Below are 15,014 nucleotides of genomic sequence, written 5' to 3'. Positions count from 1 at the left end.
TTAAGCAGAGAGAGAAGGGCAGCTGTCAGAAAAATCTCCCCATTCCTCATGCCAGCTATCTGATAATGCTGCCTCCCAGAAGCACAAAGAAAGAGGACAGGCATTCTGCAGGGAGAAAAAAAAGGAAAAACCAAGAAACTGAACTGCAGGAAAACGAAGGAGAAGACCCTCCATATGCTATTGGCTAAATGTCAGGCTTTTTCACAAATACGCTTCTTGCAGCAGGAAAGGAAATGTGTGAAAGTTCTCTGTCTGTGAAATTCTAAATGGCAACTCGAGAACGCTTGTGTTTAGCCCATGGGAACTTGACACAGTCAACTCAGTCCCAGAGGAAGGCAAACTCACTCCTGAAGCTTTCAGTAGACAGGGATACTAGACACATCTGAAAAGTTTGAGAACTCAAGCTTCTGAGATATTGCCACCGCAGGGGGCTATTATCTTGTCCCAACACACAATGCGAACATTTTGAAAAGACACAGATGGATTGCAGGGAAAAACCCCTTTTGAGCAACTTCCTAATTGTGAGTCAGCAAGCCCAGGCTCCAAGCTCTCCTCACTTTTGAAAGGAACTGCTGGCCCACAGAACCACAGGTGTCTTTCTCTCTGATGTACACGAAGCAGCTCTTGAGTTACTGTTTGCTCTTTTGCTCCTTTTTTTCTCTTTTCTTTTGTGTTAGTCTGATGAGAGACAATTCTGACTGTAGAAGCAATGGTTACCATAGTCAGAAGACTTCCTGACATAAAAACATTGAAGAGGATATTCACAACGGAATCCCCTGAGATGTTTAATTAGGGTCTTTTGTTTGCTAGAGATGGTGGTGGAAAATAGGATTTTTAATGGGAAATTTCAACATCTCAGAATTGGTTTTCAGAATAAATGTTTTCTAAAGAAATGGACGTTCCCAAAATTGTACTTTGGGGAAATTATCTTCCATTTATTTCATTTCAGATTAAATATATTGCATTTTTGTTACTTTTACATTATTTTATGATATATAAATAATGTTTTCAGAGGGAGGAGGAAGAAAAAAACATATGCACTGCTTTACTGAGACGTCATAATATAGTCTATTTTACTTTTAAAACTTCTATGGTCAGATGCTACTTTCTAGTAATCAAATTGTTCTGTATCTTTTTTGTAACTCGACAGATCTCCTGTTTGTGCTGAGATTAATCAGACTGAAAGACAGATCAAGAAAGGTTCAAACTGTTATTTTTATTAATACCAAAATACAGATCTATGAGGCAGTTCCACAGTTCTGTACATGATGTTGCAGAGGTTGTTTGAAACATACTCCTAAAGCCTGCAGTGATCAGGAGAGGGGAAAAAACAAACCAAAACCAAAGCCAAAAGAAAACCCTATGTGAGACCTCTTTAGTAAAAACTAGAAATCAGAAATCCTGTCCCAATCCTGTGGTCAAGGATGGTGAAAACTCTATATGGTATAACACACTATCACTAGCACAGTAAGAAGTTCTAATTCAAGTTTTTTAATGTAGTATTTACTTTTACAATGATAAGATTTACATTTTGTTGATCACATGTGGAAGTAAAGATATGAGTATTTACCTTCGTACTACACCAATAATGACTGTATTTTCTGAGGGTTTCGTTGTTCTGATAGACCTTCAAATAAAAAGCAAATCATTTACCATTTTTTTAACTTCCCATTTCAGAAAACATAACTTTAGAGAATCTTCACACAGTGCTTTTCTTAAAATGTCTCTTTTAAATGGTTTAACAGCAAAACGAAAATCAAATCCCGAGCCTGCTGGACCACTAAGAAAGAAGAATAAGTTTAACAATATCTGAGACTCCATGAGAAAAAGACATAGAGAATGTAGATTAATCTAAACCTCAAATACTCTCAGTGGGGAAGAGCAAAAATTCTCCCCTCTGAAACTGCACATAACAGACTTGTTTGAAGGACTCGGCGTCACTCATTTAAGGAGTATTTTACTTTATTCTGGGACAGAATGGTAAAAAATGTAAGAAGGGGAACAGCGCTGATACCTAGTGTTTGCCTGACAAAGATCTTATCTAGTTACTTTAGTTTAGCAAGGAGAAGAGCCTTTGTCCCAGTGCCCTGAACCCACCCCGCTCACCCGGGTACATAATAATCTGACCCCGCCACCCCCACCCCACAGACTGTTACTTAGTCTAGACGCATTCCCAAGGGGTATTTCACTGGAAAGTCACTGAAGCAAGGCACCACTGCCTGTCAAGTCTCTGTGGAGAGACTCCGAAAGGCAAATCCTTTTCCCCTTTTTTCATACTTTACAGCAGTTTGTGAAGTATTTTTGGAATCAGTTTGCAACTTCGCTCTTCATAACAGATTTACAAATGTTGTAGGTATGGAAACGTGCACACAAAACATTGCCTATTTGCATCTGGAGTTACTCAACAGCAAGTGACATTTAAAAAAATTCAGAACGCTCCTGAAGTGAATGTATTCATTACATTGCTTGGTGGCACATGCGATCTTTGGAGTTAATTTAATGTGCAAACAAGGAACCAGGTATTTGAAAAAAAACCAGTTCACTATGGAAAGAAATATGTATACTGTGGCTCCAAGACAGATTGAGCTTCAGATATCCTAGCACACAACCAAAAATGCTGCAGCTATCAGATGTAAAGCACTGAGGTAACATGATTTGATGCTGCCGGTGGACATCTGTCCAAAAAAATATTAACCTTCGATAGATTTTTTGAAAGGGTCATATAAAAGCAAAAAAACTTTGATGATGTGTTAACTATATAATTAAGCATTAATTACACTGAAATGGTGCTTACCTGCATAATGCTTCTGCATCAAAGTATCTGGAATGTCTATGGTCAATAATGATAATGTCATGGTGTTTATCAAGAAAACATTCTAGTGCCGACTCAGGTGTCCTGGCAATATTACATCGAAATCCAGCTTTCTCACATGCCCAACAGAACCCGTTACTCTGGTTATCTTCTTTGGCAAACACTAAAAGTACCTGGGTTAAAGACAGATAGCGAATCATTACAAACAGTTCTTACATATACAGTAGATTCTGTGACTTTTGCCTGTTCTTAATATGTTTTTTAAAGCCACTTCCAAGGCTTAATCCATTGTTTTTAATAGAATTGCTCTCTACAGACTATTGCTTTTTATAATTGTCTGTAGAGACAGGTGTTTCAAGTGGATAAAATAGTCTGCCAGAGCCATTTATATCCACACGGGAAGAACAAGTTAGGGAAGCGGCTCTCTCGTCATTAGGTACAAAGAGAGCTTAGGCAATCAGTTGAGACTAGATGCCTACGTTTCAAGACAGTGTACATGAAATAAGAGCAAGTCTACTTTTCTTCACTGAAATTGTCTCACATACAACTGTTTTCCTGGGCTTTATTTTTCTCGCCAGGATCATATGCCAGAAAAAAAAAAAGCCACGGTTCACCTCATCTGAATTAATATTTAACGGTGCTTCAATGGCATGATGAAAATGTGCTTTCCTTTTCATCTCATTCTAGTTCCCCAAAGTACTGGATGCAACCCACTCTGTGGGGTTTCTGGAAACTATAGACAAGCTGGTCAAGATGAATTCATGCAAGACTGAAATCATAAGCAGTACCTCTGGGCTACATCCCCATGTGACTCCTATGCAAAGCTTGCCATGAGATGTATACCATAGAAGGAGATTACCGTGGTTGAAATCCAGAACTGGAAGTCAGATCTATGAGCCAGTATTTGCTCTGTCCTAACTTGCTGTGTAATTGCCAATAACATTAATCTCCCTGAGCCTTTTTAAAATCAATACAACGCCTACATACTCTAAGTATGATAAGGCCCAATTCCTTCTAAAACGTATTTCAAATTCCAGGATTGAATATGGTACAGAAGATAAACATAAAGTCCGCTAAGGAAGACTCATTGATGTGATTGTGCTTTGCATCAAGATAGTATTTTGTAGAAGAAAACTTCTTTTGCCTGAAAGAATACACAGAATGGCAGACTATAGATCTATGCTAGTGTTGATTTTGTGGATGACGCAGTATATGCAGCCTTTTGGGAGAGATGGAAAACTAAACCAGCATTTGGTCCATTGTCCCAAGACACCAATCTTTCAGTAATTTAATCAAACCACACTTAGATATATGCTTTGTTCAGACAATAATGTGGAGCATGTGTAACTTGCACTCATCCCACTGCCGTTTATCTTCTGAGTGGTTTTAGGAATTCCAGTGCTGGTTACACTTTGGGCCAGGTTGGTGGAATGTCTACCAGTAAATCTTAACATTTCCATGCACTGCATATTTTCGTAAGAATGAAGGACTTTGTACTCACTTAGTTCAGATTCCTTTTATAGCAACCTGCAAAACTGTTTGCAAAAACATGTCATAGTTTGGGCTATATTTAGTGAAGTTAATTTATACACTCTTTAAGAGTGGAAGAATGGTTTTCAGCAATAGCACAGAAAGTAAGCAGATCTGAGTTGTATGATTGACTCTGGCACAAATGTGATGTTGTCTAACTTCTTCTTCCCTCACACCTGCCAGCTATATTACCAGGATAAATTGGTAGAATTTTAGAGTGGCCTGTGACTGGACAAAAGCGATACAATCATTAATAACAATAAAGGAAGCAGAAATATTTGAGGAATGTTTCTGATTTATACTTGGGGAACACCTGGATGAGGCTGTCCTAAATCTTATGTTTGATGATATTCCTGTCTGTTCTGACAATAGCTCAGGAAGAGGTTGAACTGCAGTTCTTGAAGACAGACATTTTCAAATTCTCAGGTCCAGATTACTTTCACTCAGGAGTTTTGTAATTACTGACTGAGGAACATCTTGGATTATTAATGGTTCAGTATGCCTTGGGATACAGGAGAATTTTCAGTGGAAGTCCAAAGCAGTCATATATCTGCAAACCTCACAGCCATGCCAGACAAAATAAGGGGACAACTGACATACGAACTTTATTAATAAAGAGATAAACGAGGATGAATTAATGCCGGTCAACAATGAATAACAAAAAACCACACTTTGTCAAGCTCACTTCATATCTTTTGTGATGATATTGCAAGTTTGGTTGATGCTAGTAATAATGCTGGTGTAACAGACCTTGACAGAACATTTGGCTTAGTATCATTTTGATGAGATTTTGATTAAGAATTGACTACCAGTAAAATACAAAACAAGGCAGACACTAAATTGACTATGAGCTAACTCATAGCAGAAAGAACTACAGATAGCTCTATTTTTATGAGCTGAGAGATGTTTGGAGAAAAGAGTTAGGCAGGATTTTTAGGCTATCACATAGAATGTCATGATAAAAATCTGTTAGGTGTACATTGTCACTTGACAAAAATGCTCTGTGAAGATCTCTATACTCAAAAAATTCCAGTCATAAATTTTAAGCTAACATCTGTGATGTTTTAGAAATTAAGACTTCAGTTTGAACTGTTGTATTACCTGAAGTTGATCTTGATGAAGTCTCATAGGGCCAAACTGCACATCTGTTACTGGTGCCTAGAAGAAATAAGAAGGGATCTTATTAACACATATACACCTAGGGAAGAAGAAAAATTAGATTAGAGAAGACATTTCTTATTTATTTATTTCTTTATTTATTTCTTATTTATTCTGTTAGAGAAGACATTTCTTATTTACCACTGTCTCACAGATATATTGCTATCATTATGAGGCTGCTTCTTCATGAGGGTCTTATTCTGCTTTTGTAAATTTATACGCTAAGCTGCATTAACACAGTTAGAAATCAACAAGCTGTTCTTCAAGTAATTTTTTATTGTTATTTTAAACTTAAAGTAATGGATTTGTCATGAAAGTTTGGTAGACAGGTTGTTATTTTTCCGTATCCTCTGTATCACTCCAGCTGTTCTGCAAAACATAGAAATGTTTAAAAATTGCTTTTTTTAAAGTCCAAAAAAGCATTAAATCTCCTGGAGAAAGGCAAAAATATGTAACTCTGCTCTTAGAATTTCACATGTTAACAGGTGCCCGAGAGTGCTACAAAAACATACTAACTTCAGTTCTCCAAGGGCGTTTTGCTGCATTCCCTCCCTCCTGCCCAGCCCCTCCAGGGAAGGTTTCAGAACTCAGATATTTGTACTTGACGATGCATGTATTCAGCATGCAACTTTGCTTTGAAAAATCCTGCAAAAACACTGTCATATGTCATGCTTTCTGCACGCCAGCGATTCCCACATTAGATTCCGTTCAAGTAACACAGGCAAACAGTTTAGCTTAGGATGCAAGAACTGAGCTGGGATCCTTTCTTTTCATGTGTCACTTCAAGCAATGGAGGTCAATGACCAGAAGTGCTGTTTATCACAACTGGTTCTCTTTGATATGATTAATCATTAATCAAGCTTGAACATGAATGACTCTTCAATTGGTATGGGACGGACTTTCTAAAGCAGCTAAACACATAAATACAGAGGGAGACTCTAACAGGATTGCACAGGTTAGGTTCTTTGGGAATTCCCACGAGGCAAGTATCTGCACTTTCATGTGCTTAAATATTTTTCACCTCTTGTCTCAGAAATGAAAACTAAAAAGCAGGAATAACAAAGCTCCTGATTCAAAACAGGAAACAGAGCCCAACCAATGGTCCTTGGAGTTACATAGACTCTTCAAAGGTAACTGGAGCAAAAAGGCAGAAGAAAAATTTTTTTGGCAATGCAGTAAACAGAAGACATCTTTGGATTCGTATGTACAAAGAAAAGATCTGTTGAGCACAAAGGTGGCATTTTTACATTGTTGTTTTTCAAAGTAAAACCACACTTGAAGATCAGATTTATTGCTTTGCAGCCTAGAATTTTTCCACTAATTAATTTTAAAGAATCATCAGCACATCCCACAGAAAAATCTTTTAGAATTACATGCTCCATTCTTTCTATGACCTTACTGCTCCATTGCCTAGCCCTCGAGTTTCTCATGTGAGATTTTATTTATCTATCAACTTGGAAATCATCACTGCAACATTAAATAAGCAAGAAACATGAGTCAAGGAAAAATGGCAACATAGTGCTTGCAAAAACAAGCCAGGAACCAGTGTTTGCCTGTGTTATTTAAGAGGGCCTCTAAAAGCTGATGTTAAAGTGACATGGAGGGGTTTCACATTTACTCTCAGTCATTCTGGATCAGATTGGCTTAGTTTAAATACTCTCCAGTCAATTTTTTCTAATTTGAGACCAAAAATCTCTCTTCAGTTGGAAAAATCAAGCTGCTTTATTCTCCCTTGTGGCCCATCATCCAATTATTCAAAATCTGCACTAGAAAATAGCAAATACTTTTGCTGATAATGCACGTAGCAGGAGGGAATCCAGCTCTTGCCCCAGTGTTACTGGTTTTGCAGCACCGACAGTAGTAACTACTTGTCCTGAGTCAGTAAGATCAGCAGAAATGCCTGAAGGACGCAGAGGGAGCATATCTATTGAGTAAGAGATGCCTTTTTACAGTCACTTCTCTGCCATAACCACACTTCAAATTAAATTTTGAAATATTTATTTTGTACACTCCAGCTGCCAGCATAAAGCAGCAAGTGTTTTCAGTTTCACGAAGAGATGGGCCTGAGCTGTGAGGTTCAGATCCAGAGCTGAACTTCACTGGTGTTTGGGGGTACGTAAAACCCCATCTATCAGGCCAGCGTACCCTTGGACAATCAGTCCCAGTCCAAGAGGAATTTTAACAAATGAGATAAACCCAGTATTGCCAGTTATTGTTTTCCAGATGCTTCTTTCTTTTAAAAAGGTTTTGAATGAATAGTCATCAAAGTATTTAAAGGACTGAGCCTGAAAAACACTTTTCTGCCAGAAACCTGTGGCCATTTCTACACTGAAAATACCCATCTATGCACCATTTAAGCTTAAGTTACAAGGACTGCCCAAATGAGATAAATTGTCTTGTTACATGTTAACTTGCTGTCCTGAGCATAAGAAAAACTCCAGTCTGCATCTCAGCTGGAAAATTTTGGTGAACTCCAGTTAATTCTTAATCCTGTTGAAATCTGTTGAAATAACTTGATTAATCATTTCAACTTTTTGTGTGCTGCTGGTAGCACTGAGAAGTAACATGCTGATTAAGTCCTGTGTCAAAAATCAAGGCTTCAGCAAGGATTAGCAGAAACTCTCAACTATCGGTGAACTAAATGAGCTTTAAAAATACCTCTAATGCTGCAAGCTTATAACAAAACCAAACCCAGCCAAAGCTCACATGTGCAGTAACTGCACAAACCCAAGTTCTGCTACTTCTTCCTTGAAGTTTCTTTCCTACTTGAAAAACAAAGACCCAAGTACATTTTCAGATTGACAGACACGACTTGTGCATGTGACAGCCTTCCAGGCAGGCACAAACCTGTAAGAAAGCGTATGAGAAGACAGAGAGGTAGAACTAGCTGTAGGTTCCTGGGATTGATCGTGATAGAGCTGGGTCCCTTGCCAAAGAGCCGCTGATGCAAACTTCATGAGTAAGTACAGCATACGTGACTGTGGCAAGACCTGAGTCCAGGACACTTTGAGCACCCTGACTATGAACGCAAGTCTTTTGAAAATGCTTTCTTGGCCAAACAACCTTAGAGGCCAGCCTGTAACTTGGAGCCAGGGAGCAAATCAAACAGATGGTAGGAAAGGGTCCTGCTGCAGATTTCTGACCGCATAGCCTGCTCTCATTGCAGGCCCATACCTAAACCATCCCAAGACTGCAGGCTGGTGCCAGGGCTCATGGTCTGAAAGACGTCTAAATGCTAGAACAGTTTGCAACAGTAACTAATTCGAAAATGCAAACTTCTTTGGCTCATCTGTGCTAGTGCAACTTCCACAATTGCTGCAGCTGGGTTCCTCTAGGTCTGGGGAGTGAGAGATGCCTGTAATAGCAGGCTGCAGGTCAGCAACTACTAGTTAGCTTTAATTGCAGACAGCAGCTCAGTTACTGCAGCAGCAAGTGTTTACACCCTCTGCTTAGAGACACAGCAGATAATCAACTCCAGGCTACTTTAAATGCTTACACACAGCAATTGCAGCCATTTTACATTCTGCTGAGCTACTGCTGGTAGCACTTATTTTCCCCCAAATTTCCCTTTCTTATTTGAACACTGTATTTTCTGTCCTGTCGAACCAGGCCTGGCCCTGGCACAAAGTGAGATCCATCCCAAGGCAATGGCATTAGACACACATATGATAGTTGTCAATGGGGAGGGCTTCTACTGCCTGCTGCCTGCAGCTTAACACTCGCCACAAACGATCTGCATGTTGTAGCAGCTAAATTGCAAACGTTGAAATTGCTGATAGAAATACTTCATGTTTCCAATGTCCAGAGAAAAGCGAATGTTTGGTAAATAAAAACAACTGAAATGAGCTTTAAAAAGACAGACCCAAACAACTGTGACTGATCTGATTAAAGTACAACAAACTCAATGCTGACCTGATATAACCTGGTAAAGTACTTCTCGCTATGAGTCATTCTTCACATTTTACCAGAACAGAATCTACAGGAATGGTCTGTTCATGGCTGCTGGGTTGTTTGTTTGTTCTTTTTTTTTTTCTTCCTACAGCTAGAAAAACTTTAAATTAACTTGCTCAACGAATAAATGTGGAAAGGAATAAAGGGTGGAAATAAAGCCAGCTTGATCCACATGCTCCCTATGGTGATAAACTGTCTGGTTGGCATGTGGGACACATCAAAGCAGCCCACAGGTCTCCTATTTGCTAGAGGTCTCATATCTTGGCTTTCTCCAAAATGCCTCTCTTACCATTAGCAATTGGAGAGGAGAGCAAACCTCCTAAAAGGGCAGAGTCAGCCCCCAAAAAGTCCTTTGGCTATTAACTCCCAGGCAATACTGCTGCTATGGAGGGGCAAACGCATTCCTTCCGGAGGCTGATTTTCTTAAGTCACTTCTTTTATGAAGCTTTTGTGGGATGTTTTAAGGCAGAGCCCTGGGCAGCCCAAGGTAACCCTCATCAGAGCCGGGGCCGCGAGCTGCTGCAGCGCTGCCCACTCAGGAGAAGGGCTGGCCAGGGAGCTGCTGGCGTCCTGGGGAGCAGGAGCGCTCAAACCCTCCTCCACAATCCACAACTGCTCCATCACTTCCCTTCTGCCACAGATGGGGCTGCGCGGATGACAGGAATGACTCTTCGTCTGGGCACGTAATCACCATGCGCAGCCCTGGCCTCCTGCTAGTATCCCTCCCCAAAAGGCAGCTGGAAGCATTTCTGCTCCTGCTGCTCTTCTCGCCTTTTCCAGGTTAGAGTTTGCAGGAGGAGATGTGACAGCTTGTTTTTCCTGCAACTGACTTCAACAAAGAAGTGACATAAACTTTTGCTGAATGGATTGCAGATGGAAACTGCTGCTGTACAGCTAACATCTGGGTTTAGAAAGCAGACAATGAGAAGAGAATCTCTGTTAGCAGTTTAACACTAAGTAACTGCCTCTTCAAATAAAGACTTCAACCTCAAGGGTCTGACTCATTCTAATATATGACACAGATAACTACAATGATTAGACATAAGACTTTATCGCTGGTCCTAATGGACTACAGCCAGCAAAATTCATCATTTTACTCAGATCAATATTTTAAGACATCACAAAAAAGTGTTTTTGTCTAATTTTAAAATATATACTTAAGTTTTCTACATATACTAGGTACATGATATAAATCAGCATGAGTTGACTCATCACAGCAAGATTCGACAGTCTTGGTCATGAAGATATGCTAGGAGCTACAGGACTGTTAACATAAACTGAATTTTGATAATTCCAAGCAAAATAAAGGGATGAATTTTACAAAGGAAAAATATCCTTTTTCTTAACCTGCTCTTTTAAGCACAGATTTATCACCCCAGAAAATGAAAGCTCAAATGAACTCACAGATTTATACCATACCTTAAACTTTAATGGATTCAGGTCTATTAACAGCAGAAATTTGAATTCTACATGATAATACCCTTTCTCAGAAACCTTAGCCAAATCCTCTTGGATGCTGAAAGCTAGGAAATAACCCACCCGGTATAAACTGGCATGATGAGGTCCAGGATCTAGTCCACCCGGGTCATACCACGTGGTGCCTCTATCTGAACAGAGAAGGGCTTTGTGACTCGGTGTGGCTAATGGCTAACATTTCTGGGCAAGAAAGTCTCCATGTTCAGTATCAGCTATAGGTTTTCACTATTCATATTTTTCATTCCTTGTAACAATCTTTATCACTTTCTGAAACATATGAATACTAATCCAATCCACGTTCATTTACCTATTTCTTTCTAAGTGGAAATCTACCTAAGCAGAGAATTTAAGACTTAGCTCCCTATTTTCCATCCACTTTCTGCTAGACACTGAACATCACTGTTCACATCTAGACACTGAACATCACTGTTCACATCTAGACACTTCACATCACTGTTTTGTTACAAACTTAACATTGGTACAGGCAGATCCTCCTAACACGCACAACTATTCAGAGCATAAAATCAATTTTATAGTCCATGGGCTGAATTCCGACCTCGTGAGCAACAGTGAAAATTCAGAGTAATTCCACCAAATACAAAGACAATATGCTGGATTTACTTCAGTGTAAATGAAGTGGGAGTCTGGCCCCATGCAGCTACTTCTTTTGTTGTTTGGAGGCCACAACAGCTAGAATAAAGAATAAGAGGGAACAAAGTGTCCAATGTTTCTGCCTTTGCTCAACAGATTCAAGGACAAAGGTAAGCCCGGCTCTCAAAGACGCTAAGCCATATGTAGTCAGTTTATTCTTTGCTGAAACACAAAGACAAGAGTTCTGAAAGGCAATTAAAATTTACCAAAACTGCTGTTCAACCTAGATGAAACCTGTTAATTCCAGCCCTTGATACTTCTTCCTATTTCTGTTTCATAAAACATGTAGGCAAATGTCACAGACTCAGTAATTTACATAATGTAGCATTCTGATTCACTGCAATTTGCTTTGATAAAATCTAGCATTTACATTAATCTAAATTGGGTTCCCACTGATGCATCTGTAAACAAAACAATACAGATTTCGATCTATATTACAAGGTCTGAAGATCACCTGAGGTTCTGTTCCAGTATCTTTTTCCTTTTATCTATTTTCTGTTTTAAATTGATTCCTAGAAGAATTATCTGCGATGCTGCCATGTAATTATACAACAGGCAGTGTAAGCGATGGGGTAACATGCCCTCTGTTTTCTTAATCCATTTCTTAAAGTTTAGTACCAGTTGTGAACCAGTTTTACATAAAGGAGCTCTTGAGAGGCAAACTCTGGCCTCTGATTCAAATCATTAGCAACACAGAATTTGGACAGCTTGCAGTTTTTGTGAGAAAAAAAGCTTTATCGAGCGTAATGAGTTGCCAGAGCTCTCGAGTCAGGCTGCTGGCCCTGTCAGCCACAAGACCCGCTCTCGTATTCCCGAGTTCCTGACAACACCTTTACTGCTCCTAAAACCCAGCCCCTCTTCCACTCCTCAGCCTGGAGGCAAGTTTTGGGTTAAGCCAGGTCCCGAGGAAGCTACCCAGAAGATATCTACACCCAGCTGGGACTGGGACTGCTTCACTGGTGTGCCAGGACACAGCGCGGAACACTGTGGCCATCCGAGTTTCACCAAGCCTCTCCCAGGCCTGAGGAGGATCCTGCTGATTTTTGGCTACGTGTTCGACTTGCCACACATGCCAACAATTATTATGTATGTTTGTTTGTTTGTTTGTATTCTGGGCCTAATTCCCCACTGCATTTCTTCAGTGTTATTCTACTGCAATAAGTAAAGCTAAATTAGAACAAAACTGGAGTAATACTGTTGTGAAATAAGGCTCGCTGCCTTCTAGCACACTTTAGACACAACTGAGAACTATCATTTTGTACCGTTTATAAATTCTCCCCTTATTCGTTATAGGAAACTTCAGTAATCAAGCTGCAAGCATGGCACTAGCAAAAGTGAATCATTCCGTTTTGTTGGGAATAATTAACGATGCTGACCCAAAGTGACTTTTGTTATTATTTGTAATGCGGTAAGACCTGGGTGGCCTCTGGCCCAGACGAGTGGCCCACTGTGGTAACGTTGTACAATGACACGACAAAAAGGCAGTCAGCAGTCCCCGCCATCGTGAAAGGTCAGAACTTTTACACAGACCATGCTAACAATTTGGGGGAATTATTTAATTCTTGATTGGGTATTTAAGTGATAAAATAAATGCCATTATCACTTAGCGTGCCGACAGCACTATTACACAGATCTCAAAACTTGTAGAGGGAGAAAATGGTTGCTGTTTCCATTTTCACGTTCAGAGGAACCGAGGCACCGGGGAGAGAGCCGGTCTCAGCACACCTCGTGCCGAGCCCCAGCATCCCTCGGCGTGGCATCAGGACCCCTCCTTCCTGGCCAACTGACAGCAGCAGGCACTGGTAATCTAATAGCTGATATCTGGAAAACACCCACTGACTTCTGAAATTCAAAATTACAGTTTCTGATAATTCAAACACAATTTACATTACGACTCGATAACCACAGTGTTATCACAGCTTTCTAAGGTAAGCAGATACAACTCCAGCAAAGCGACTATGCAAATCTCACACTACATACTTCCACAAGAGTTCTCATTCTCAATGAACCGCACACCAAAAAGGGACGGAATAAATCACGGACAAGTCAGAAAAAGAAAGCCATCTACTCATTAACCCACACTGACTTTTTCTGTCCAAAGAGAACAAAGTTGAATGGAAATCGGTCCGCACATCAAAAGCTATTCAAATCTAGCAAGTTGTATTTGCTGCAGCATCTACCTGACTCAGAGATCCCTTATAGACCTGTATGCTATACACAAGTACACAGGGCTTGAAATTTCATCTATTTGTCTGTTTAGAAGAGAAAAAATGTGACTCATGCTCCACAACAACCCTGGAGATGTGAATACCCTTAACACTGGTCTGTGCCCCATGGTCATCATTTTGCCAAATGCTTTTATGACCAACCAGCACTGAATTTAAAATGCTCTAGGCCTTCACCATCTTAAGACTGAGATGGCTCACTGGAGTCTTCATTAAGGTCCCCCCTTTCTGACTGAAAGTTTTTTCAAGAACTTCTCCATTCAGGCCACATAGGCACAGATCTTTGCCTGGAGGCTGTGAGCTCTCCGCACGCTGGATCCCTGGGCTGCTCACGAAACTATAGCCAAATATTTCTGTGTGGTGAGGGCATGCTGTAAAGCATTTGTAGTTACATCCTGTGCTAAGAGAAAAACAGCAGCTTAAATGATCTGGCTTGTACTTTAGAAGAATTTTTTAAACCCTATAATAATGGTTTTCTATACATAGGTTGCAGAAATGGATGCCTTTATCAATGTAAAAAAAAAAAAAAAGTAGTATGAACATTTTCAGCTGTTCAAAGTCAAATGTAGTTTTTAAGCGTTTATCTTTTTGGAGAGTCCAGCTTAAGGGCAACAGGAATAGAATGTGCAACATGCAGAAACTGAATTGCTTCAGAGGAAAAAAAGAGGTCATCTTTAAGGCACTAGCACCTAATTCCATGTTGTATTTGTTTTTGACAAAATTCAAGGGTCAGCTAGAATACCCTGTACTTCAGAGCAAATGTCCTCCGAAGTCAGGCATCCTTGGTATTCTGGGGTTACTTGCAAATAAGGGTTGTGATTGCCTTTGTGAGATGTTACCTTGCGGGCAGCTGAACAGCACCGATGTGTGGATATTACACCTCTCTGAGTTTCAGCAGCTATTCCCTTGTACTCCCGACAACTCTGAGACCGCTCTGTTTTCCCCTTTGCAATCAGAACCAGCCACACTCTATCTCACAAAATGCTCTAAAGGCAGCCACATAAAAACGGTGCCTCTAGCAATTCCCAGTAGGCCGAGAGACCTATTTCCTCTCCTTTTCCCCTCACCTGATACAAGTCTGGCTACTCCGTTGGCTAGGAGAGCTATAACCGAGCTCTGGGGACCAACTAACTCCTCATACGCCAGCATCGATATAAAAGTTTCAGTGTGCTATCCTCTCTCATCTGTTGGCAGAAATAACCTCTACCCAG

At 40.1% G+C, this 15,014-nt stretch overlaps 1 protein-coding gene across 1 annotated transcript in view; it reads right to left on the bottom strand.

The window, feature by feature from the left end:
• PDE8A (phosphodiesterase 8A) overlaps window positions 1–15,014 on the bottom strand; it is a 129,532-nt gene that overhangs the window by 32,327 nt on the left and 82,191 nt on the right. The window contains exons 2-4 of the mRNA XM_082322563.1: window positions 5,444–5,500; window positions 2,795–2,985; window positions 1,571–1,627 (exon numbers count right to left, since the gene is read on the bottom strand). Coding sequence (XP_082178689.1) covers window positions 1,571–1,627; window positions 2,795–2,985; window positions 5,444–5,500 — 305 coding nt within the window. The remainder of the gene's footprint in view (window positions 1–1,570; window positions 1,628–2,794; window positions 2,986–5,443; window positions 5,501–15,014) is intronic.

The sequence above is a fragment of the Platalea leucorodia genome (assembly GCF_965183815.1).
Source record: "Platalea leucorodia genome assembly, chromosome: 9".
Taxonomy (NCBI): domain Eukaryota; kingdom Metazoa; phylum Chordata; class Aves; order Pelecaniformes; family Threskiornithidae; genus Platalea; species Platalea leucorodia.
The sequence above is the reverse complement of the archived record's forward strand: the minus strand, read 5'-3'. Positions and strand labels throughout refer to the sequence as shown.